The 25,435-nt window shown below is 36.0% G+C and overlaps 1 protein-coding gene across 23 annotated transcripts in view; it reads left to right on the forward strand.

Annotated features, from left to right (window-relative positions):
- Positions 1-25,435, forward strand: part of FANCM (FA complementation group M) — a 71,448-nt gene that overhangs the window by 40,453 nt on the left and 5,560 nt on the right. For 15 of the 23 annotated variants that reach the window (XM_005561180.5, XM_015453744.4, XM_073997317.1 and 12 more), the window contains 9 exons: positions 641-798; positions 3,096-3,251; positions 5,417-7,325; positions 12,082-12,176; positions 12,289-12,357; positions 14,408-14,536; positions 15,838-15,994; positions 18,396-18,502; positions 19,736-20,299. In XM_005561180.5, coding sequence (XP_005561237.3) covers positions 641-798; positions 3,096-3,251; positions 5,417-7,325; positions 12,082-12,176; positions 12,289-12,357; positions 14,408-14,536; positions 15,838-15,994; positions 18,396-18,502; positions 19,736-20,299 — 3,344 coding nt within the window. Of the gene's footprint in view, positions 1-130; positions 258-640; positions 799-1,177; positions 1,285-3,095; positions 3,252-5,416; positions 7,326-9,323; positions 9,521-12,081; positions 12,177-12,288; positions 12,358-14,407; positions 14,537-15,837; positions 15,995-18,395; positions 18,503-19,735; positions 20,300-25,435 lie in introns of those variants that run through there. The other 8 variants (XM_073997323.1, XM_073997322.1, XM_073997324.1 and 5 more) reach the window with 4 other exon arrangements.

A 25,435-nucleotide genomic window follows, 5' to 3' on the forward strand; every position in this document is an offset into this window, starting at 1 on the left:
TAAAAGTCTTGGCCTTTCCTGCCCACTCTCAACACCCACACCAAGCTTCAGATGAACTTTCCAATACTGCCATGATAGAATCATAATACCAGTTTTCATTTGTGAGTTATTTTACTCTGTTTCATGCCAGGTCTTAGGCAACCAAATGAAAAGAGTCCAAAAGAAGCCAGGACTGAGAGCCTAGCTACCTGGCTCTGTTCTGTTAATGAATTCATTACCAAAGGATGGCTCCTAGACAGATGGGTACTTTCAAAGAGGTAAGAGAAGTTTAGGAGACATTTAGAAGCATGAAGTGATAAACTGAGTGGTTTTATATGGAGAATACTAGTTTAAAGAAATAGAATCAAGGCTGAGGAGTTTGAGACCAACCTGGGCAACATATCAAGACTACATCTCTGTAAAAAATAAGAAAAGTAGGTGGGCCTGGTGGCATGAACCTATATTCCAGCTGCTGTGGAGGCTGAGGCAGGAGGATTGCTTGATCCCAGGAGTTTGAAGTTACAGTGTTATGAATGTGCTGTTGCACTCCAACCTGGGTGACAGACTTTGAATGGATATTGTGGGTTTTTAAAAAGATTTAAAACAGATTTTTAAAAAGATTTTTAAAAAGTCTCTTTTCCATTTTTTTTTCAACTTACAGGAATGAGGCAAAGTAAACTAAAGAAAGATTGGTTCTTATCAGAAGAAGAATTTAAATTATGGAACAGACTTTATAGATTAAGAGACAGTGATGAAATTAAAGAGATAACATTGCCTCAAGTTCAGTTTTCTTCTTTACAAAATGAGGAAAGCAAACCAGTAAGTTGAATATATTTTCAGATGTTCTTTTTCTCCCTCTCATTTTAATGCCAAAACCCCTCAGATGTTCTGTATAATGATAAAGCAATAGCTTTGGGAATAATGAGATAATTGTGATTGGAATGTCAACTTACTTTTAGAAATTAAGAATGTAATCAGTTTAAAAAATCATCACAGTCTAAGTTTACAAAACTATGAATTTTCCTGTATTATTTGTTGTATATATGTATTTAACCAACTGTGATATCTTTACATAAATTATGCCTTTCTTTCATTACTATCATTTAAACATTTCTACATAGGCATAATCTTACATGGTTGTCACTTTACTCTGTGATATACCATAGTTTGTTTGACTATTTACCTATTGTGTTTTCGGATTCTTTTCAACTTTTTTTTTTTTTTTAAGAGACGAGGTCTCGCTCTGTTGCCCAGGCTGGCCGTCAGCTCCTGGACTCAAGTAATCCTGCTGCCTCAGCCTCCCAGGTAGCTGGGACTATAAGTGTGTACCACTGCATCTGGCTTTTTCAGTATTTTACTAACATAAATTATGCTTTCATAATTATCCTTGTAAACCATTTTTAAAAAAATTTCAATAGTTTTTGGGGAACAGGTGGTCTTTTGTTACATGGATAAGTTCTTAGTGGTGATTTCTGAGATTTTGGCACACTCATCATCCAAGCAGTGTATACTGCACCCAGTGTATAGTCTTTTATCCCTTGCCCCACTCCTACCCTTCCTCCCAAGTGCACAGAGTCCATTATATTATTCTTAAGCCTTTGTGTCCTCATAGCTTAGCTCCCACTTCTAAATGGGAACATATGATGTTTGGTTTTCCATTCCTAAGTTACTTCACTTAGAATAATAGTCCCTAACTCCATCCAGGTTGCTGCGAATGCAATAATTTCATTCCTTTTTTATGGCTGAGTAGTAGTCCATGATGTGTATATGTGTGTGTGTGTGTGTGTGTGTGTGTGTGTGTGTATCACATTTTCTTTATCCCCTCACTGATTGATGGGCATTCAGGCTGGCTTCATATTTTTGCAGTTGCGAATTGTGCTGCTATAAATGTGGGTGTGCGAGTATCTTTTTCATATAATGACTTCTTTTCCTCTGGATTAGATACCCAGTAGTGGGACAGCTGGATCAAATGGTAGTTCTGCTTTTAGTTGTTTAAGGAATCTCTGTATTGTTTTCTGTAGTGGTTGTACTAATTTACACTCCCACCAGCAGTGTAAAAGTGTTCCCTTTTCACCACATCGACGCCAACGTCTGTTATTTTTTGATTTTTTAATTATGACCATTCTTGCAGGAGTAAGGTGGTATTGTATTGTGGTTTTGATTTGTATTTCTCTGATAATTAGTGATGTTGAACATTTTTTTATGTTTGTTGGCCATTTGAGTTCCTTGTAGATTCTGGATATTAGTCCTTTGTTGAATGCATGGTTTACAAAGATTTTCTTCTACCCTGTGGGTTGTCTGTTTACTCTTCTGTGCAAAAGCATTTAGTTTAATTAAGCCCCATCTATCTTTGTTTTTGTTTCATTTGCTTTTGGGTTGTTGGTCATGAACTCTTTGCCTAGCCAATGTCTAGAAGAGTTTTTTCAATGTTACAGAATTTTTATGGTTTCAGGTCTTAGATGAAGGGCTTCAATCCATCTTGAGTTGATTTTTGTATAAGGTGAGGGATGAGGATCCAGTTTCATTCTTCTGCATGTGGCTTGCCAATTATCCCAGTATCATTTGTTGAATATGGTGTCCTTTCCCCACTTTATGTTTTTGTTTGCTTTGTTGAAGATCAGTTGGCTGTAAACATAAATTATGCTTTCATAAGCATCCTTGTAAACCAGTTTTTATTTTTTGTTTTGAAATTATAGTTAAAACTTTAAATTTGATGTTATTGTTTATTTTGTTTATTATTAACAAATTCTTAGTTAACTTTGTGAAAGTCAAGAGAACTGATCAAAGGTTGTATGTGTGCTTGGAGAGCTGGGAAAACAACCTCAGAAAAGATTTCTTTTAAAATATTTAACTATTTGTTGTTAACATGGAACTATATAAATAGGTATATCATCAACTTATAAGTCATATAACAGTTATTTAACAAATATATTTTAAAGGGCATATTTCTGCTTTATGAAATTATTTTCTTTTTTTCTTCTGAGATTTTAGTTGGGAATATCTAAATGGATCCAAATTATGTTAAGCTGATTATATATGTATCGAGTGTTTTTTAAAATTAGTTTGTGAAATCTCATTATGTTTTCCTTATTTGTATTACTTTTTAAATAATTAAGACTCAAGAATCAGCCACTGGAATTCGTCAACTCTCTCTCTCTGAATGGAGACTGTGGCAAGATCATCCTTTACCTACACATCAAGTTGATCACTCAGATCGATGCCGCCATTTTATAGGCCTTATGCAAATGATAGAGGGAATGAGACACGAAGAGGTAAGGTTTTATTATAACTTTTTCTTGCTGGTATGATAGTAAAACTAGAGTACTTATCTTTTATTTTCGTTAATTTGAAGTAATAAGAAATATTTTGTTTTTCTGTATAGTTCCTTGTGATCTCAATAAGGAATGAGTTTTCTGCCTTAAGAGAAGAAATAGATTTAATTAATTAGAAGAAGAATGTCATCTGTAAATATTGATGGACCAGAGTAGAATTTTAATATACTTAAATGATTTGTGTAAACTGCTTGTAAAGCTACTTTAGGATTCTTTTGGATTTGGATTTATTGAAATACTCTCTATCATCTAGGTTATTTGATATCTTTCTTGTATCCTGGTCCTAGTTTAGAGAATTATAGATTCCTTGAGCAGTTCCTTGATTATTCTTCCTAGGGTCAGCATAGTGAACCAATTATGAGTGTGAAATCCATAGTGCCTGGGTTAGAATCCTAACTCTGCCTTCTACTGATTGTGTGTTTATAAGTTATTTAATCTCTCAGTGTTTCAGTTTTAGCTGTAAAATAGGGATAGTGATAATACTTATTTCATAAGGTTGTTGTGAGGATTAAATGACCTAATATATGTAAAGCACATAGTAACTGGCATATAATAAGTACACAGTAAATTGTAGCTCCTATTTTTATTATTAGCGTTTGGTCATGCATACATGTAAATAAAGTAGTTATATGTGGATCCCAGCAAAATGTGTGCAATCAAATTAACATATATTTATTGAGTGCCTTCTGTGTGCCACACTCTGTTACCTGCTTTATGGCTATAACCGTGAGCAAACTAGAGAAAATATTCTGTTTATGTGGAGTATATATACTAGCAAGGAGACAGACATTTGCTCACATTAATGCTTGTTATATTTATTATTCAAAAAAGCAGAGAGGACTGGTCTTGGTGACTCAGGCCTGTAATCTCAGCCCTTGGGGATGCCGAGGCGGGCAGATCACTTGAAGTCAGGAGTTTGAGACCAGCCTGGCCAACATGATGAAACCCTGTCTATACTAAAAATACAAAAATTAGGTGGGTGTGGTGGCACATGCCTGTAATCCCAGCTACTCAGAAGGCTGAGGCAGGGGAGTCACTTGACCCCGGGAAGCAGAGGTTGCAGTGAGCTGAGATCAAGTTACTGTACTCCAGCCTGGGCGACAGAGGGAGACTTTGTCTTAAAAAAAAAAAAAAAAAGGCCGGGCGCGGTGGCTCAAGCCTGTAATCCCAGCACTTTGGGAGGCTGAGGCGGGCGGATCACAAGGTCAGGAGATCGAGACCACAGTGAAACCCCGTCTCTACTAAAAATACAAAAAATTAGCCGGGCGCGGTGGCGGGCGCCTGTAGTCCTAGCTACTCAGGAGGCTGAGGCAGGAGAATGGCGTGAACCCAGGAAGCGGAGCTTGCAGTGAGCCGAGATCGCGCCACTGCACTCCAGCCTGGGCAACAGCGTGAGACTCTGTCTCAAAAAAAAAAAAAAAAAAAAAAAAACAAAAAACCAACCAGAGAGTTAACTGCTTAAACCTATAAGTAATAGAAGAATCTTCATTAAAGTAGCATTCTTGGAGGAAAGGAAGGATGGTGAAGATTGTAGTTTTAGCTAATAACTTAGACATAAGTAAGGCTTAGAAATTCACTATACAAATTCTTGATTAGGAACTTTGTTACAAACAGAAGTATATTCCAGGATAGAACCTAGTAAACATACAGGTTTATGTTGGACATTCTAAAAGCTATTCTTAGTTTACTGTCATTGAAAGAGTAAATTTAACAAATGTATATGGTTTTTATTAATATATATTTTTTAAATATCTATTTTTAGGAAATTAGAATAATTCAATTAAATGTTAGAAATGCAAAACTCAGTATATTCTTATGTATTCATTCAATTTGTTCTTCCTACAAATAGTTATCAAGGGTCTTTTGGGTATTAAATAGTGGAGATACAAAAAAGTTAACTGATTAATGATAACTTGATAGTTTCACAGTAGTGTACTTTATAATTTTGATTTATCAGAATAACTTTTAAGGTGTAAAAGAATATCATTGGAACAATGTAATAATAGAAATATTTTAATATAGAGTGAAACTCCTCTCTTAGATTTGGCTTTCTGTTTTGTTTTGTTTTGTTTTCCTGTGGCTTTTTAAATTTTCCTTATTTATAGGGAGAATGCAGCTATAAATTGGAAGTTGAATCTTATTTACAAATGGAAGATGTTAGCTCAACATTTATTGCTCCCAGGAATGAATCTAATAATCTTGCCAATGACACCTTTATCACTCACAAGAAATCGTCATTTATAAAGAACATAAATCAAAGCAGTTCATCCTCAGTGATAGAATCTGATGAAGAATGTGCTGAAATTTTTAAACAAACTCATATCAAACCTACTAAAATTGTTTCTTTAAAGAAAAAAGTGTCTAAAGAAATAAAAAAAGATCAGTTTAAAAAAGAAAATAATCACGGGATTATAGATTCTTTAGATACTGACAGAAATTCTACTGTTGAAAATATTTTTCAAGAAGACCTACCAAATGATAAAAGGACATCAGATACAGATGAAGTTGCTGCCACGTGTACTATTAATGAAAATGTTATTAAAGAGCCACGTGTATTATTAACCGAGTGTCAGTTTACAAACAAATCCACTAGTTCATTTGCTGGAAATGTTTTAGATTCTGGTTATAACAGTTTCAGTGATGAAAAATCTGTTTCATCTAACTTATTTCTTCCATTCGAAGAAGAGCTTTATATTGTTAGAACAGATGATCAATTTTATAATTGTCACTCATTGACAAAAGAGGTACTAGCTAATGTAGAGAGATTTTTATCTCATTCTCCTCCGCCTCTCAGTGGACTCTCAAACTTGGAATATGAAATTGCTAAGGGTACTGCACTTGAGAATTTGCTTTTCTTACCCTGTACAGAGCATTTACAAAGTCATAAATGCACCTGTTTGATGTCACATTCAGCTGTGAATTCTCAACAGAATTTAGAATTGAATTCACTTAAATGTATAAATTATCTGTCTGAAAAAAGTTGCCTTTATGATATACCTAATGGTAATATTTCTGATGAGCCAAGCCTCTGTGACTGTGATGTATATAAACATAATCAAAATGAAAATTTAGTACCTTACAATCGTGTTCAAATGCACAGAGGCCCTGCACAGAGTTTAGTTGGAGAGAACAATCATGATGTTGATAACAGTGACCTCCCAGTATTGTCCACTGATCAAGATGAAAGTTTACTATTATTTGAAGATGTTAATACAGAATTTGATGATGTAAGTCTTGCACCCTTGAACAGTAAAAGCAAATCTTTACGTGTGTCAGACAAAACTGCTATTAGTGAAATACCTCTGGTCTCTCAGTTCTTAATTTCTGATGAACTTTTGTTGGACAATAATTCTGAAGCCCATGATCAAATAACCCGTGATGATAATAGTTTTAAATCTCATGATGATCTGAGAAGTGTACAGGAAGAAAAAATGAAGAATCATGAGGATATTTTTGATTGCTCTATGGATTTATTTTCTGTTACCTTTGATTTAGGATTCTGTAGTCCAGATTCTGATGATGAAATATTGGAACATACATCAGATAGCAGTAGACCTCTAGATAATCTATATGGAAGGTATTTGGAAACTAAGGAGATAAATGATGCAAATTATGTTTCAAATCAAGCACTAATACCAAGAGATCATAGCAAAAATTTTACTAGCGGAACCGTTATTATCCCATCAAATGAAGATATGCAGAATCCAAATTGTGTACATTTGCCACTGAGTGCAGCAAAAAATGAAGAATTGTTATCTCCTGGTTATTCTCAGTTTTCTTTACCAGTGCAAGAAAAAGTTATGAGTATACCACTCTCTGAATCAAACACATTGAACTCATTTTCTAAGATAGGAAAGGAAATACTTAAGACACCAGATTCTAATAAGGGAAAAATGAATCTACAAAGATTCAAAGAAGCATTGAATTCAACTTTTGATTATTCAGAATTTTCTCTAGAAAAGTCTAAAAGCAGTGGTCAAATGTATCTGCATAAATCCTGTCATTCTGTTCAAGGTAAGATTCCATCTTTATAAAATCTATAACTCTAGAATAATTACTCTAGAAATACTTTGGTAATTTTTCCAAATGTAATTTTTTAGCACATGGTACAATATAAATATTGAATTAGATAATTGTTGTGTTATATTTTTCTTAAGGTGATCTTACTAATATTAGATTTATTTTATTTATGTATACTTATGGCATGCATGGTATGGAAAAGGTTATTCTTGCTAGACATTATGAAATACACGAAGATGTGTAAGATCTGGCTATGTCTTGGTTGTAAAACATAATTATGTGACATATTTATATGTATTTGAAAAGATGCCAGTAAAATGTGGAAATAACCACCAAATGAATAATAAGAGAGTGACTGTTTAGGAGGTTCAGAGGATGATGAAATTTTGAGTTTGATTAGATTGGAAATTTTTTTTTTTTTTTTTTTTGAGATGGAGTTTTGCTCTTGTTGCCCAGGCTGGAGTGCATGGTGTGGTCTCGGCTTAATGCAACCTCCGCCTCCCAGGTTCAAGTGATTTTCCTGCCTCAGCCTCCCAAGTAGCTGGGATTATAGGCACCCACCATCATGCCCAGCTAAGTTTTGTATTTTTAATAGAGACAGGGTTTCACCATGTTGGACAAGCTGATCTGGAACTCCTGACCTCAGGTGATCCACCCGCCTCACCCTCCCAAAGTGCTGGGATTACAGGTGTGAGCCACTGCGCCTGGCTAAGGTTTTATATATAGTGTAGATTTTCATTTTGGTTCCTTGAGAGTATTTATGCTTTTGGTATGTTGAAGATACTAAAGATACAATTTAGGTGTTATAAAATGATGAAAGCGAAGGGAAAGAAGGCAAGTATGATTTTGAGAGATAGTTTGAAGTAATAGTTTTATGTAGCAAAATATTTGAGAAATAAAAACTGTATTCATATGATTAAGACCAGACCACAAAAAAACAGAGAAATCTATGGGTTTCTGTATTCTAACCATTACACTTACAGGAAAACTAGAAGATATAGTGATAGATGTTTGATATGAAGTCCTGCTGTATAATACAACTCTACAGATTATTATATCAAGTCATTTATGAATTTTACTCCTTATGTTAAAAGCTGAATAAAAAGTAGCTGTAGGATAAGAGGAAAGTTTCCTCTGTAAATCTTTTCCTTACGTTATTCTCGTTAGCATGGAGGACATGGTTCGTGAATGTTCTATTTAAGATGAAAGCATGTTGGAAGTAAGTTCTGGAAATACGTTTAATTTTCAAAACCTGACTATTCTATATAGTCTGGGGTTGTGCCATGACATATACATTTTTACAAAGTATATGATGCCTGTGAGCCTTCAATATTTGCTTTAATACCTCTATTGAAGTCCATGTTAATGAGTGAGATAATTTTTCTGGTTTTGTGTCAGATTTGCACAAAAACATTTTTTCTAGGATTATACTTAACTACAAATCGTGGGCAAAATAATTACAAATACAAATACAAATCAGGAAATTATTTATTAGAGAACATTTAATAAATAGAGATAATAACTATTTTTATTCTACTTATTTCAAAGAGAGAATTTAAGCTCATTTTTCTCTATTATATATGAAAAACATAGTTGATTAAAACATCATGAAAGCACTGAAAAGGAAAGCTTCCTAGAATTGAGTTGGTTACTGTAGCCGAGTCCTGCATTTAACTCTGACTTTCTTAGAAGGTAATGAAAAAAGAAAAACTAGTTGATTTATATATTGCTCATCTACAAAAAGGAAATCACTCAAGTTTGTCTGTCTGGGTAGATGTTTTAGTAGCAGAATATGAGGAGAAATTTACTGAGTAGTTTTGTATTTGTTATCTATTGCTATTTAACAAAGTACCCCCAAAAAACTCAGTGGCCTGAAATAATCAGTAAAATAAAATAAACTTCTTAGAAGGCCTGTTGTTTGAGAGGATCTGTGAGGAGCTTCTTTAAAATCCTTAATGGGCCTGGTGCAGTGACTCATGCCTGTAATCCCAGCACTTTGGAAGGCTGAGGCGGGTGGATCACCTGAGGTCAGGAGTTTGAGACCAGCCTGGCCAACATGATGACACTTCGTCTCTACTAAAAAGACAAAAATTAGCCAGGCATCGTGGCGCATTCCTGTAGTCCCAGCTACTCCGGAGGCTGAGGCAGGAGGATCGCTTGAACCTGGGAGGCAGAGGTTCCAGTGAGCCGAGATCGCACCACTGCACTCCAGCCTGGGCAACAAAGTAAGACTCTGTCTATAAATAAATAAATAAATAAAAATAAAATCCTTACTCTCTGACTAAATGGTACTGTAAGGCACAATCTTTGATTTTTTTTTTTTTTTTTTTTGAGACAGAGTCTTGCTCTGTCGCCCAGACTGGAGTGTGGTGGTGCGATCTCGGGTCACTGCAAGCTCCACCTCCCGGGTTCACGCCATTCTCCTGCCTCAGCCTCCCGAGTAGCTGGGACTACAGGCACCCGCCACTGTGCCCGGCTAATTTTTTGTATTTTTAAATTAGAGACGGGGTTTCACCATGTTAGCCAGGATGGTCTCGATCTCCTAATCTCGTGATCCGCCCTCCTCGGCCTCCCAAAGTGCTGGGATTACAGGCATGAGCCACCACGCCCAGCAATCTTTGATTTTTAAGTAGGTCTTAACAAAGGATTTAAGCTACACCCTCAGCTCACCCTCAGCTTCATAATGTATTCCTGGCTGTCCTCTGGGTTTGATCTTTGCCTAGAAAATTTCTTAATTTTAGCATTGTTTGCCATCAGGAGAGGCTGGGAGTTTTCACAATCAGCAAATTCTAATTATGTTTGTCCTTAATGTCTTTCTTTTTGCATTTTGCTCTTATAGCAAAAAGCAACATTTTGTCTGGAAGTCTTAGCTAGATTACCTCTCATAGATTAGGTACATTTTTCCTTTTTTTTTTTTTTTTTGAGACAGTCTCACTCTGTCGCCCAGGCTGGAGTGCAATAGCACAATCTTGGCTCACCGCAATCTCTGCCTCCCAGGTTCAAGCAATTCTCTTGCCTCAGCCTCTCAAGTAGCTGGGTCTACAGTTGCCTGCCACCACACCTGACTAATTTTTGTATTTTTAGTAGAGATGGGGTTTCACCATATTGGCCAGGCTGGTCTCAGACTCCTGACCATGTGATCTGCCTGCCTCGTCCTCCCAAAGTGCTGGGATTACAGGTGTGAGCCACTGCACCTGGCCCATTTTTTCCTTTTCGTGCTAACTGCAATGATGCCAAATTTTCTGGTACTACATTAAAGGATTTAAGGTTTTTCCTACTTTTCTTTAAGCCCTCACCCACCCTTTCCTCATTGGCCAACTAACTTTCCTACAATTTGAGGCTCTTCAAGCCTTCCTTCACTAAAACTCTCAAAGTCCTTTCAGCATCTAACCACTATCTAATTCCAAAGCGACTTTCCCAGTTTAGGTTTTTGTTATGGCAACTCCCTATTTCCAGGTACCAAAATCTGTATTATTTATCTATTGCTGCATAGCAAGCTGCCTGCAAAACTTAATGATGTAAAATAACCCCTTGTTACCTTAAGGTTTCTGTACAACAGGAGTTTAGGTGTGGTTTAGCTGAGTGGTTCTGGCCTAGGATATTTCATGAGGTAATAGTCAAGACATTGGCCAGGGCTGCAGTTATCTGAAAGCTTGAACAGCTTTGGAGGATCTGCTTTTAAGATGGCTCAGTCATACTGCTGTTAGTAGGAGACCTTGGTTTCTTGCCATGTGGACCTCTTCGTAGGGCGGTTTGATAACTGGGTTTTTTTTTTTTTTTCCTCCCCCAGACAGGGTCTTGCTCTGTCACTCAGGCTAGGTTGTAGTGGTGCAATCACGACTCACTGCCACCTCCGTCTCTTGGGCTCAAGCAGTCCTCCTGCCTCAGCCACTGGGACTACAGGCACGTGCCACCACACTCAGCCAATTATTATATTTTTTATAGAGACAGGGTTCTATCATGTTGCTCAGGCTGATCTCAAACTCCTGGGCTCAAGTGGTCTGCCTCCTTGGCCTCCCAAAGTGCTGGGATTACAAGCGTGAGCCACCACTCCTGGCCTGGAATGGTCATAGAACATAGCATCTGACTTCTCCCAGTGCAAGTGATGCAAGAGAGAAAGCAAAAATGAAGCCACAATACCTTTTATGACCTAAACTCATAAGTCATACACCTTCATTTTCATTATATCCTTTTTTTAGAAGCAAGTCACTAAGTCTGGCCCACACAGTTCTAGTTACATTTTGTATTGTATTGTATCTCACCAGTTTTTATTTCATACACACAAATATGTATGGAAAACACATATATAACAAAGAATCTTTTAATGTATTGTTTTGTAGCTTGCATTTTTATGCTTTAACTCTTTCAAGTAGAAAGGGAATAAGACACAAAGGGCAGAAAGACTGCAGTAGATTTTAGAGATAAATTCTATTAATAGAACCAGTGACTAATGAAATTACATTTTTGTGTTTTTCTGGTCTCATTACAGTTAATTTATAAAACTGAACTTCATTCAAATATGTGTTTATTAGCAAAAGACATTGTCCTATTTTCTTCACTGGCATTTTAATTTTTTTGTCTCTTATTTAGATTTTTGTTCAAAGTTCTCAAAGACCATATTTTTTTGAAAGTGAGTAAATGTTGAGATTGCCTGAAATAATTCTTAATGTAGCCATCAATAAAATAGATTGTTATGATTGGGTAAACCTAAATCTATTAACCCTTCATTATTTTAAAAAATAAATTATAGATGGACAATTATTAACAAGTAATGAAAGTGAAGATGATGAGATTTTCCGAAGAAAAGTTAAAAAAGCAAAAGGAAATGTTTTAAACTCTCCTGAGGTGAGTCATTCAGTAATCACCATAGTATAATCATATCAAAGGCTATTTTCCTTCTATACCTTGGGCTTCTGCTGAGACTTTTGTTACCTTTTACTTTATTTACTTACTTTAGGATCAGAAAAATAGTGAAGTTGATTCTCCACTTCATGCTGTCAAAAAGCGCAGATTTCCTATAAACAGAGTAAGTAAATAGCAGATAATGTTTAATAATCCAAATTCCTTTGGAATAAAAATTTTGTGAAAAATATATGTGTAGATAAATATAGGTATTTTAATCCTTAGTAGAAAAGTTGATATTCTATTGTATGTGATTGGAATTTCTAGCTTCTGCTAGTTTTCAAAGATGTATTCACTGTAAACTTTCCTAAGCACAATAAATAAAAATATTAAGTAATTTTAGACTCTTTAAAAACCATCCTATTTTTGTCAGTACACTTGAGCAATTTGGCAAGCATTCATTAAATACCTACTATGTCTCTACTGTGTAAGATGCTGGACATACTCTAAAGAATATATCCTAATACTGTCATAAGTTACCCAATAGGAGAGAGAGAGAAATAAACATAATTTCAGTATAATTTTTAAAGTTGAGTGATAAGAATAGTTAAGTCCTTAACCTCGATCTTGGGAGTTCTGGCAAGCTTCTTGAACTAAGGTTTAACCTTAGTTAAACCTTAAACTGTATTTGGCAATGAGGCCAAAGAAGGGGGAAGAGAAGGCATTGTTTACAGAATAACAGCTTAAAGGAAGACGCAAAGGTGAGAAATGACATCTCTATGTTATTAGATTGTAAAGACAAAAGAGTTTCAAGAAGTAAAATCGGAGAAAAATCAAGGTCAAGTGTTAGAAGTGCTTATTCTTTCATTTGATTACTGAATGAGTTTGAAAGAAGGAAAGGAAGGAGTCCAGCATGACTCTGGTTTTTGGCTTTTTGGCAAGTGTGTCACAGATTTAGGCTAAACAAGAAAGAGATGGCAAGTTAAGTGTTGAACAGGTTTGAATTTGAAGTTCCTGTGGGATAGTAAAGTCACAGTGTCTAGCAGGCATTGATGACTGTGAATCTGAAGTTTGAGTATATGGACAGGTCTTAAGGTTAATGATACTCACCAGTTATAGCTGATAGCTAAATTTTGAGATTAGCAACTCATGTTTTAAATCTCAAATACGGTCTAGGATAATTTGTGTAAAATTACAGGTGCTCCTCAACTTACAATAGAGTTGGATCCTGATACACACATCATAAATTGAAAACATTGTATGTTGAAAATGCATTTAATACACCTAATCTACTGAATATCATAGCTTAGCCTAGCCTACCTTAAACGTGTTCAGAACACTTATGTTTGGTCAAAATCATCTAACACAAAGCATATTTTATAATAAAATGTTGAGTATCTCATGTAATTTATTAATACTGTACTGAAAGTGAAGAACAGAATGTTTGTATAGGCACTTGAAATTTGGTTTCTACTGCATGCATATCACTTTTGCACTATGGAGAGGTCGAAAAATCATAACTTGAACCATTGTGAGTTGGGGACCATATGTAATTAAAAATACAGCCAGTCTGTATTAACTTTGTGTACTCATATAAGACTTCACTAGAAAAACAACTTGCTACCTTAACCAGAAGATCTGATTGACTTATCAGAAATGATTTAAAATATTGATAATGCTGATGATCAGTTTGTTTTAAACTAAATTTATTCCTGTTAATTGAATTGATTTTGATAAACTTGATTATTTTGACTGGTTTTTACATTATCCTATAAGAGATATGGTGATAGGCCTCATAGTCAAAACTTGTTATTGTTTTATTGGTTTCTTGGTTTCAAAGGATTCCTATATTTGGACTGATTTTGATGGCCAAATGTATAGGCTTGTTCTTTGTGAAGCCCTTGAACATCTTCTGAAGGAAATACTGTTAAACTAAAAGTATCAGTTTTCTAAGTCACCATAGTGTTTGCAGAAAAAATAAAAATTAAAATTAAAAGTATGTTTTCATCAAATCTGTTTGATGTAATACTATATTGGATGAATACCTATACTAGTATTACTTATAACCTAATTTAGTATTTCATATTACCTAAATTATTTACTTTTACATTCTTAAGTATTTATAACATAATTATTTTGTATTTATAACATGGCTCTGAGTTGTGAGAGCGATTTTACTTGTCTAGGAAGAAATTATTTTTTTCTTATGCAAGAATTTTGTTGAATTATTATAGTCAGAACTGTCATCTAGTGATGAGAGTGAGAATTTTTCCAAACCATGTTCACAATTAGAAGACTTCAGGGTTTGTAACAGGAATGCCAGAAGAGGCATCAGAGTCCGAAAGAGACAGAGTCACTTAAAGGTAATCTTTTTTTTTAGTTTCTTTAAATATGTATGTATTTTATCAGTAAAGATAATTGGTTTTACATCAATGTAGATTTCTCTATACATTCTCTTTATAGAAAAAAAATTTAAGTATTTTGACGCCCGTTTAGTTTTTTTTTACTGGAATTAAATTCAACGTATAGTTTTTTTGTTTTTCTTTGTGTCTTGATGCTTTATCTTTCAGTGTTGTGTTACTTTGAATGAATACCAAAAAACTCAAGTGTATTGAGAATTTATGTTTCAAATTGAAGAAAATATAGAATTAGAAATTTTGAGTTTTAAGATACTTGCTTTTATTATCAGTATATTGTTTTTCTTATTTCTATCCAATTTTCAAATACTTGGAAAATGTTCTCAGTACCTTTCCTTCCTGATTAAATTCTTTTGTGGTGCAGTAATTTTCTTGAAAGAGCTGGAAGACTCAAGAAATTTTATGCTTATTAAGAAATATCAAGCAGGCTGGGCAGGGTGGCTGATGCCTGTAATCACACCACTTTGGGAGGCTGAGGCAGGTGGATCACCTGAGGTCAGGAGTCTGAGACCAACCTGGCTAACCTGGTGAAACCCTGTCTCTACTAAAAATACAAAAATTAGCTGGGCATGATGGCATGTGCCTGTCATCCGAGCTACTCGGGGGGCTAAGGCAGGAGAATCTCTTGAACCGAGAGGCGGAGGTTGCAGTGAGCCAAGATTGTGCCACTACACTCCAGCCTGGGCAACAAAGTGAGACTGTCTCAAAAAAAAAAAAAAAGATCAAGCAAATATGCCAACTTTTACTTTATTTTACTTATGACAGAATTATCAGAATTTTAAAATAGATTTGTAACTTTATCATTTCTTCTTGGAATTTTCTTTTTTAGACAGAGCTTCTTTCTTATTGCCACAGGCTGGAGTGCAGTGGTGCCATCTCAGCTCACTGCAACCACCGCCTCCCAGGTTCAAGTGATTCTCCTGCCTCAGCCTCCCGAGTAGCTGGGATTATAGGCATGCGCCACCATGCCTGGCCAATTTTTTTTTTTGTATTTAGTAAAGACGGGGTTTCACCATGTTAGTCAGGCTGGCCTTGAACTCCTGACCTCAGGTGATCCACATGCTTCGGCCTCCCATAGTGCTGGGATTACAGGCGTGCGCCACCACACTGGGCCTAGAAATTTTCTGTTTTTATTATTTTATTAATCTTAAAAGCATTGATAAGAAATCAGTTTCCCAGAATCATTTCCAATCATGAAAGAAAATTATTTTATCAATGATATCTTCATGTCTTCTAATTTGTCTTAGCATGTAGCTAGGAAGTTTTTAGATGATGAAGCAGAACTTTCTGAAGAAGATGCAGAATGTGTTTCATCAGATGAAAATGATGAGTCAGAAAATGAAGAAGATTCCTCATTACTTGACTTTTTAAATGATGAAACTCAACTTTCACAGGCTATAAATGGTAAATGTTATAATGATCCTTCAGATTTTTTTCAATGTTTGTATGTGCTTATATTTAAATATTTTAATCAGTTTTTAATGAAACTAGACCTTAAAAGTAATTAAATGTGGTATGTGCAAAATATTTATTTGGTCATTTTCATTCAAATTCTCTAATACTTGCTTTATTTTAAACTGGTTGTTTATAGGCTTCTGCTAATTTGAATATTTCTTTTCAGATTGACCTGGGTTGCTGAGGTGTGAAATGTTCATTTCGCACGTGTTTAGTACCTGCTACATGCCTAGTACTACGTAAGGCATTTAGGAACTGTATATGAATGAACAAAATAGACAAAAAATTTCTTCTTATGAAGCCTACATTCAAATGGAAAGAGATAGTATATATGCTAACTAAATTATTTAGTTTATTGTAAGATAAAAAATTACACAAAAATAAAAAAGTTGGACAAGATGAGAAAAATTTGGAGTGATTGAGGTTGGGGGTATAAATAACAGACGAGTTGCCATTTTATTATTTTTTAATTTTATTTTTTTAGAGACAGAGTTGCCCAGAGTAGGGTGCAGTGGCGCAGTCATATTTCACTGCAGCCTTGAACTCCTAGACTCAGGAGATTCTCCTGCTTTAGCCTCCTGTAGGACTACAGGCATGTACCACCATGACCAGTTAATTTTTTTGGCCTTTTGTAGAGATGTAATCTCACTATGTTGCTCAGGTTGGTCTCCAACTTCAGACCTCAAGCAGTCCTCTAACCTTGGCCTCCCAAAGTACTGGGTCAATAGCTGTGAGCCACTGCACTCAGCCTAGCTGTGATTTTAAATAAAGCAATTAGGAATAGGCTTCATTGAGAAGGCGACATCATCAGAGACTAGAAGAAGAGAGATTTAGTGATGTAGATTGTTAAGACCAACTGAAATACAAAGCTAAATTTATTAAATTTGCCAAGTAAAGCAGTTTACTTTCGGAAAACAGTGTGTTCATCCAATGCTTGAACAGATCTTACATACAATACATTTAGAGGAGATGGTTCAGATTGACTGTAACAGAAGTGAGAAATATTCTGATTATATCTCTTCAGTATTCTAATCTTTCACAGATCTCATCATTTATTCTGCTTTTGCAGTCTCTGATATTATTTAAAGTGACAAAGTTTCTCAAAGTTTGTGACTTTTAAGAAAAAAGTGTTTAAAGACAGTGTTCTCAGTACTGTCCTTAATGCTGATATAATTTGCAGGATAAGGTTTTATGCCCTCGATGTTCATTAACAGAAGTGGCTTTTGCAGGTTTACAATATAATCCAGTGGAAGAATGTTGATACAAAGACAACAGCCAGTGCAAAGGTCCTGAGTCGGTAGTGTGTCTGGCCTGTTGAAGGAACAGTGTTGTGACTGGAATGAGGGAAAACGGAAGGTAGTAGGAAGATCAGATAAATAGCAGCCAGATCATAATCTGACATAATTTAGTAGAATCTCTGTAGCTTCTATGTTGAGAATGACCTGTAGGGGAACAGAGGTAGACTGAGACCAGTTAGGAGACTGTTGAGGTCCTCCAACCAAGGAATGGTAGTGGCTTCTACCAAGATAGTAGCACTGAGGAGAGTGAGAAAGAGTGAATTCTGGATACATAAAGCTGACAGGATTTTCTGATGGATCAGAAAAAAAGGACGAGTCAGTAAGCTTGAGCAACAAGGATATAGTTGCTGTTATATTATGGGGAAGGCTGCAGATGAAGCAGTTTAGATGGCGATTATAGAGATTTGAAATTCCATTGCAGACACAGTATGTTTGAACTATGTACAGTTTCAAAGCTTTTTTTTTTTTAAGTACCTCGAAATTCACATTATCTTTTGTTTTTATGTATCATGTCTCAAGTACCTTTCATTATAACTTTTAAAAATGCTAGGCATAAAAAAAAACCAAGGTGTTTCCCAGGTTTTCCTTAACTGAAAATTATGAAACATACTTTTTATTGGCTGTGGGTTTTAATGTTTTTAGTGCATATTTGCTTTTCTGGCTAGATTTCTTATGTTTTTGTGAAACTTCTGTAAATCTGGTACATTTTTAAGGTCTTTGTATACCTTTGTTTTGAAAGAAAAGTCTGTTTCAGTCCTCATTTTCAGAGAGATAGCTAAAGCACGGAACTTAAGTTGTCCATGATCACTCAACTAGATGATCTGATTTCAAAGGCTAAACTCCTAACTTAATATTTTTCAATAATTGTTTATAGACATCTTTTAATATTTATTGTCTTTGTGTAAAATATTTGCACAAGGTTTGAATCAAGTAAATTTGAAATAGATTGAAGTTAAATACTTCAATCATTGAAATAAATAATTGAAATAAATACTTCAATTATTCATTTAAATAATTTTGCTACTTTGTCTTAAATTCTTATCTTTACACAGATGCTGAAATGAGAGCTGTTTACATGAAATCTTTACGTAGTCCGATGATGAACAATAAGTACAAAATGATTCATAAGACACATAAAAACATAAACATTTTCTCACAGGTATGAACTATAGAAATATAATGGAGAATTTCTGGATGGTGAGGTTGAAATATGTTCCTGTTAATGAAGCCTCCATTTTGTTTCTAAAACTGGGCTCTCAGAGCTATTTGAGATAATTTCTGCCCAAAGTCAGGAAGCTCGACTAAATGAATTCTCAAGATCCCTTTTTGGCTAGGTATGGTGGCTCACGCCTGTAATCCCAGCACTTTGGGAGGCCAGTGCTGGTAGATCACCTGAGGTCAGGAGTTCAAGACCAGCCTGGCCAACATGGTGAAATCCCATCTCTACTAATAAGACAAAAATTAGCCAGGATGGTGGCACATGCCTGTAATCCCAGCTACTTGGGAGGCTAAGGCAGGAGAATAGCTTGAACCAGGGAGGCAGAGGTTGCAATGAGCCAAGATTGCACCATTGCACTCCAGCCTGCACGACAAGAGCGAAACCCCATTTCAAAAAATAAAAAAAAAAAATCCCTTTTTTGTCCTTGGTTGATAAAATTTATTTTTTTCACAAAAATGTTATATTCTGAAAATTATAGGTTATGTCATTTATGGATAACATTTTCTTTTTTTTTTTTTTTTTTTTTTTTGACGGAGTCTAGCTCTGTCGCCCAGGCTGGAGTGCAGTGGCCGGATCTCAACTCACTGCAAGCTCCGCCTCCCGGGTTCACGCCATTCTCCTGCCTCAGCCTCCCAAGTAGCTGGGACTACAGGCGCCCGCCACCGCGCCCGGCTAGTTTTTTGTATTTTTTAGTAGAGACGGGGTTTCACCCTGTTAGCCAGGGTGGTCTCGATCTCCTGACCTCGTGATCCGCCCGTCTCGGCCTCCCAAAGTGCTGGGATTACAGACTTGAGCCACCGCGCCCGGCCAAGGATAACATTTTCATATTAGTCATGTTTGTTTATAAATTGCCATGTTCAGCTTGGTAATGTGTACTCTCTGTACTTCCATTGTGCTTATTATGTAGCATTTATCATCTATTATTATTGTTTACTTTCTACCTGCTGTTACTAAACCTTAAATTTCTAGATGGTAAATCATTCTTTTCCTTTATTCTCAAACTCATTTTCCTCCACAAAGAATGTACTTGGTATATGTTAGTTGAGTAAGTGGCTGAATTAATAAAGTAAATTAAACAAATATTAATGCAGATTTCATGTGCTTCGAAATATGTTTTAAATACCTGTTAATTGTCTGAAATAAATGTAAAATATTCTTATGTTTTTATTGTAGATTCCTGAACAAGATGAAACCTATTTAGAGGATAGTTTTTGTGTTGATGAGGAGGAGTCTTGCAAAGGCCAATCAAGTGAAGAAGAAGTTTGTGTTGATTTTAACTTAATAACTGATGATGGCTTTGCAAGTAGCAGTAAAAAGTATAAAACTCGACGTGCAGTAATGCTAAAACAAATGAGGGAACAAAACTGTGCACATTCAAAAAAGAAATTATCCAGAATTATTTTACCAGATGATTCAAGTGAGGAGGAGAACAATGTAAATGATAAAAGAGAATCTAATATTGCAGTTAACCCAAGCACTGTTAAGAAGAACAAACAACAGGACTGTTGTTTAAATTCAGTGCCTTCTGGATCTTCTCTGCAGTCCAAGATGCATTCTAATCCAGTAGTTAATCAATCACCAAAGCAGAGCAAACCGACATCACTTAATTTAAAGGATACAATTTCTGAAGTCTCTGACTTCAAACCTCAAAATCATAATAAAGTCCAGTCTACGACACCACCCTTCACTACTGTTGATTCACAGAAAGACTGTAGAAAATTTCCAGTTCCACAGAAGGTATGGATCAAAGAAAGGAAAAATGTCTTTAGATGGTTACCAGAAGTTTTTCTTTTTCTTTCTTATGTATGTGTTTTGTATTAAATAACTAGGTCAAAGAAAAATTACCAAAAAAATTTTGAAGAAAATGTCTTCAAACAAGAAAACAATACACAAAATTATATGGGCAATTCACAGGATGCTAAGGTTTTAATTTTTTAAATATGTTAATGTTTTGTTAACACTGTGTAAGGAAACTTGATAATTTTATTAAAAGGATGTAGGAAAATAGGGCTTTCTGCAAGGCAAAGTTAATTGTAATTACGTGTTCAGAGCTAGTTCCTTGGCCAGGTGCAGTGTCTCATGCCTGTAATCCCAGCACTCTGGGAGGCCGAGGCAGGTGGATCACTTGAAGTCAGGAGTTCAAGACTAGCCTGGCCAACATGGTGAAATGACATCTCTACTAAAAACACAAAAATTAGCTGGGCATGGTTGTGCATCCCTGTAGTCCCACCTACTTGGGAGGTTGAGGTAGGAGAATCTCTGAAACTTGGGAAGGAGAGGTTGCAGTCAGCCGAGATCGTGCCATTTCACTCCAGCTTGGGTGACAGAGCAAGACTCCATCTCAAAACACAAAAAAAAAGACCTAGAACTAGTTCCCAGATTAACTTCTCTTCTTCTCAGAAGGCTTCGGGTATGTAAGTCTCTTTTTATTGGGTAAAGGAGTTTGGGAGTACCAACTGGTGTCCTTCCTTAAAGTTTTCTTCCACTTCCTTCCAGAATGACTGCTAAGTAGTCCAGTTTTACCTTCTCCCTGTTGTGCTGTTTCTAGAAGAATCACTGTAAAACTGTTTCCTGTTTTTAAGAGTTTATAGTTACAGTAATTTTGCTAAATAGGGGTTAAATAAATAATAGGAGCCGTATATATTGATTCATTTGTTTGCCTAACTAGGAGTGAGACTGAAAATACTTATTAAAAATTAATAATTTTTATAATTGACAAATAATTGTATATATTTATCAAGTAGGACATGTTTTGAAATATGTATACATTGTGGAATGGCTAGATCAAGCTAATTAACATATGTATTACCTCAAATACTTATCATTTTTTGGTTGAGAACACTTAAAATTTACTCTTTCAGTGATTTTCAAGATAAAATACCGTGTAATTGACTATAGTCTTCCTATCTGAAATTTTGTATCATTTGACCAACACCCTCCACCCCAACCTTAACCTGTACTAACTACTATTCTACTCTCTGCTTCTACTTCTCTTTAGCCCCAAGAAGTTTCATCACACTCTGCCTTAGCCACATGCTTGACAGTGTCCACACAATGGTCCTCATATTTGTGTTTCCAGTTGCAAATTGTCCCCAGTTTTTTTTTTTGTGGGGGAGGCATAGTTATTTCTTGAAGGCATTGTTAGGAAAAGATTGACTACATTAAGTCTTTATAATAGACTGGAGAACAAGAAAGTACTTAATTTCTTTGAGTTTCAATGTCCTCATCGATAGTATAGAGATTAAAATCCCAAGATGAGTTCTCATTGTGTTGCTTAGGCTGGAGTACAGTGGCTATCCACAGGTGCGATCATAGCTCACTGCTGACTTGAACTCCTGGACTCACGTGATCCTCCTACCTCAGCCTTCTTAGTAGCTGGGACTATAGACATGCTACACCATGCCTGGCAAGATTACTATTTTTGTATAATTCATTGTAATTGGGGTCTGTTATTTGAGACTTATTGTGTTCCTTTGGAAGTATCATGTCCTTGCTTTTTCATATATGACGTGTCCTTATGTTGATTTCTACACATCTAGTGGGACATTCACCCCATGAAGTTTTATGGAGTAATTTCCCAGGGAAAGACTTATTTGTATAAATGGGTCTTAGGGTGTCAGTTTGGTGGGGTGTGTTGGCCTTGGTTCTAGGTGGATATAGTAGTGTAGTTTCTGTGTAGTTTCTTCAGCTGTAATTCACACTAGTGACATTTGCGACTGTCTCAGTATCCTAGGCTTTTCTCGACAAGACAGAGTCCCTCCTGACCCTGGGCTAACTCTATCTGGGCAGTGGAGATGAGGCTACAGAGGCTAGGTGCCTCCACACTGCCCTTCTGGGCTTCAAATTACCAGAGATGCCCATTCACCCCTACACCACACTCCAGTGCTCTTTACTTTGAAAAGAGAAATAAGCACTGGTAATCACTAACACTTTAAGCAGTATTTCTACTTTGGTATGTCCTAACTAGAAAATAGATACAGGCTAGTGATACTTTGAAGAGCACTATGAAAAAGGATCAGTAGATCTTAATGGAAAGATGTTTTAAGTTTTCTACTATTAGTGAATAAAATTACATATAGTATAATTCTTATTACTTGAAATTAGGAGGGGAAAGAATTTTTGAGGTAAATTTGAAAAGGCATAAAATAGACTACCCTGACAAAAATCTTCACAGATTAAAAATACTAATATTTGCATTGTCATAAATATTACAAACAGTATTCCTTGTCTTTTATTTGCTTTTTTGTTTTGTGTTTAGTGTTTCTTGCTATATGAAATATAACTTCTTTATGCAGCCTACATTTTTTTTCTTTGTACTTCCTGACCTTGTTGTCATGTTTAGGAAGCCATACTCTAAGATAACTAAGTACTTTCACTATTTTCTTCTAGTTCTTTAGTGGCCATTTCCTCCTTCATTACATTTATTATTCTTTTTTTAAATTAAATATTAAATATATTTTAGCGATAATTTCTGAATAATTAGGATGTTGATCTTAGTTTATTATGTTAAAATATAGAAAGTCTACCTTAAGTTACAACGTAGAAAGGTAGAGGGAGTATTGCTCCCATCCTTACTATAACAAAGAGCCAGTCATCAGCAAAATCATGTTTTCTTGAAACCATTACAGAGCTAAGGTTGTAGGGCAAACAATTAGGCTGATATTTAAGGAAAAACAGGCCCCTCCAATGAAAAGCTTGCTGATTCATGGCAATCACAGAACACTATAAAGTGTGGTAAAAATAATTCAGCTGACCGGGGGCAGTGGCTTACGCCTATAATCCCACACTTTGAGAGGCCGAGGCAGGGGGATCATTTGAAGTCAGGAGTTTGAGACCAGCCTGGCCAACACGGTGAAACTCCGTCACTACTAAAAATACAAAAAATTAGCCAGACATGGTGGCAGATGCCTGTAGCCCCAGCTATTCAGGAGGCCGCGCCAGGAGAATTGCTTGAAGCTGGGAGGGAGAGGTGCTGCACTCCAGCCTGTGTAACATAGCGAGACTCCATCTCAAAAAAAAGAAAAACGAAACAAAAATAACAAAAAAATTAGCCTGGCATGCTGGTGCATACCTGTAGTCCTAGCTACTCAGCATGCTAAGGTGGAAGGATCACCTGACCCCGGGAGGTTGAGGCTACAGTGAGCTGTGATCGTGCCACTGTACTCCAGCTTGGGCAACAAAGTGAGACTCTCTAAAAAAAAAATTAAAAAAAAGTTTCAGCTAAAACGTTAGTGAATTACAAAAGGCAATGGACTAGCATGAAAGCTTAGAACCCCTGGGAGTTGTAGACACACGGGGAATTTACAGCCACTCATGGGCTCTTCACACACTCATCAGGGATTCACAAAAAAGACTGAGAATAAGAAAAACCCTTTTTCTTAGTACAGTCCTTGGGGAAGAGATAAGCAATTGCTGTGGAAAAGGAACCATGCCTCACCTTGTTCCTTTCCAACTTTCTCCTACGGAACAAAAAGCTTTAAGCTACTGGGGGAAGAGCAGCAAACTGTATCGCCCTCAGAGCTTAGGTGAAGACTGCAGATCAGGAAGGAAACAAGAAAAATATCCTCTATAACTGGAAGAAGGGCAGGAAAACATCTTAAGCCTAGACAATTAGAGGTCTCTAATAACTGGGAGGGAGAGTAAGATCACTGAGAAATTCCTACCTTCGAGACCTACGGAAACAAGTCCTGCCCAAGACTATGGCTGAACCAGGACAATAGAAAACACCAATTCCACACTCCTAGTGCTCCCTCCCACCAGTCTAGCAAACACCAAGTAACTAGAGCAATCTGCTGACAAGTATGGGAAGAGAACATCTTCGCAAATCCAAAGTTATGAAGATTTTCCTTTATGTTTCCTTGTAAGAGTTTTGTAGTTTTAATTCTTCAGTGTATACCTTTGATTCATTTTGAGTTAACTTTTGTTAATGATGTAAAAGTCCAGCTTTTGTTGGTGGTGATGCGTGGCTATCTTGCTTAAAATCAGTTGACCATATATGTGAGGGTTTATTTCTAGACTCTCATTTCTTTGGCATATGTCTTTTTCTATGCCAGTACCACACTGTCATGATTCCTGTAGCTTTATAGTAAGTTTTGAAGTTGGTAAGTCTGAGTTTTCTAACTTTTTTTTTTTTTTTTAAGATTGTTTTAGATATTCAGAGTCCCTTGAAATACATGAAATTTAGTATGGGTTTTCCCATTTCTGCAATATATCCTTTTGGAATTTTGAAAGAGATTGTATTGAATACATAGATCGTTTTGGGTAGTATTGTCATCTTAATAATGTTAAATTTTTCAGTGCATGAAAATGGGATGTCTTTTTATTTATTTTGTTCATGGTCCCAAATTGAAATCTACAAAATAATTTATATTCAACAAATTCCAGGCCAGGCACGGTGGCTCACGCCTGTAATCCCAGCACTTTGGGAGGCCGAAGTGGGTGGATCATCTGAGGTCAGGAGCTCAAGACCAGCCGGGCCAACATGGTTTGAAACCCTGTCTCTACTAAAAATATAGAAATTAGCCGGGTGTTGTAGCAGGCACCTGTAATCCCAGCTACTTGGGAGGCTGAGGCAGGAGAATGACTTAAACCCAGTAGGCAGAGGTTGCAGTGAGCTGAGACTGCACCATACAACTCCAGCCTGGACGACTGGAGCAAAACTCCATCTCAAAAAAAAAAAATTCCAGTTTTATTTTTGTGTCCTTCACTGTTTCCTTCCTTGTACAAAGGTAATAATTAAAAATATCTATATACTTCGGCTCGTTTATACATTGTTTGAAATATATAATTAGATGCTTTTATATTTTTAATCTTCCTTAGATAGGTTAGTAAAATATATTACGTACTTTATCCCGTCTTGATTTTTTTACTTAA

This window comes from Macaca fascicularis, chromosome 7, assembly GCF_037993035.2.
Source record: "Macaca fascicularis isolate 582-1 chromosome 7, T2T-MFA8v1.1".
Classification (NCBI taxonomy): domain Eukaryota; kingdom Metazoa; phylum Chordata; class Mammalia; order Primates; family Cercopithecidae; genus Macaca; species Macaca fascicularis.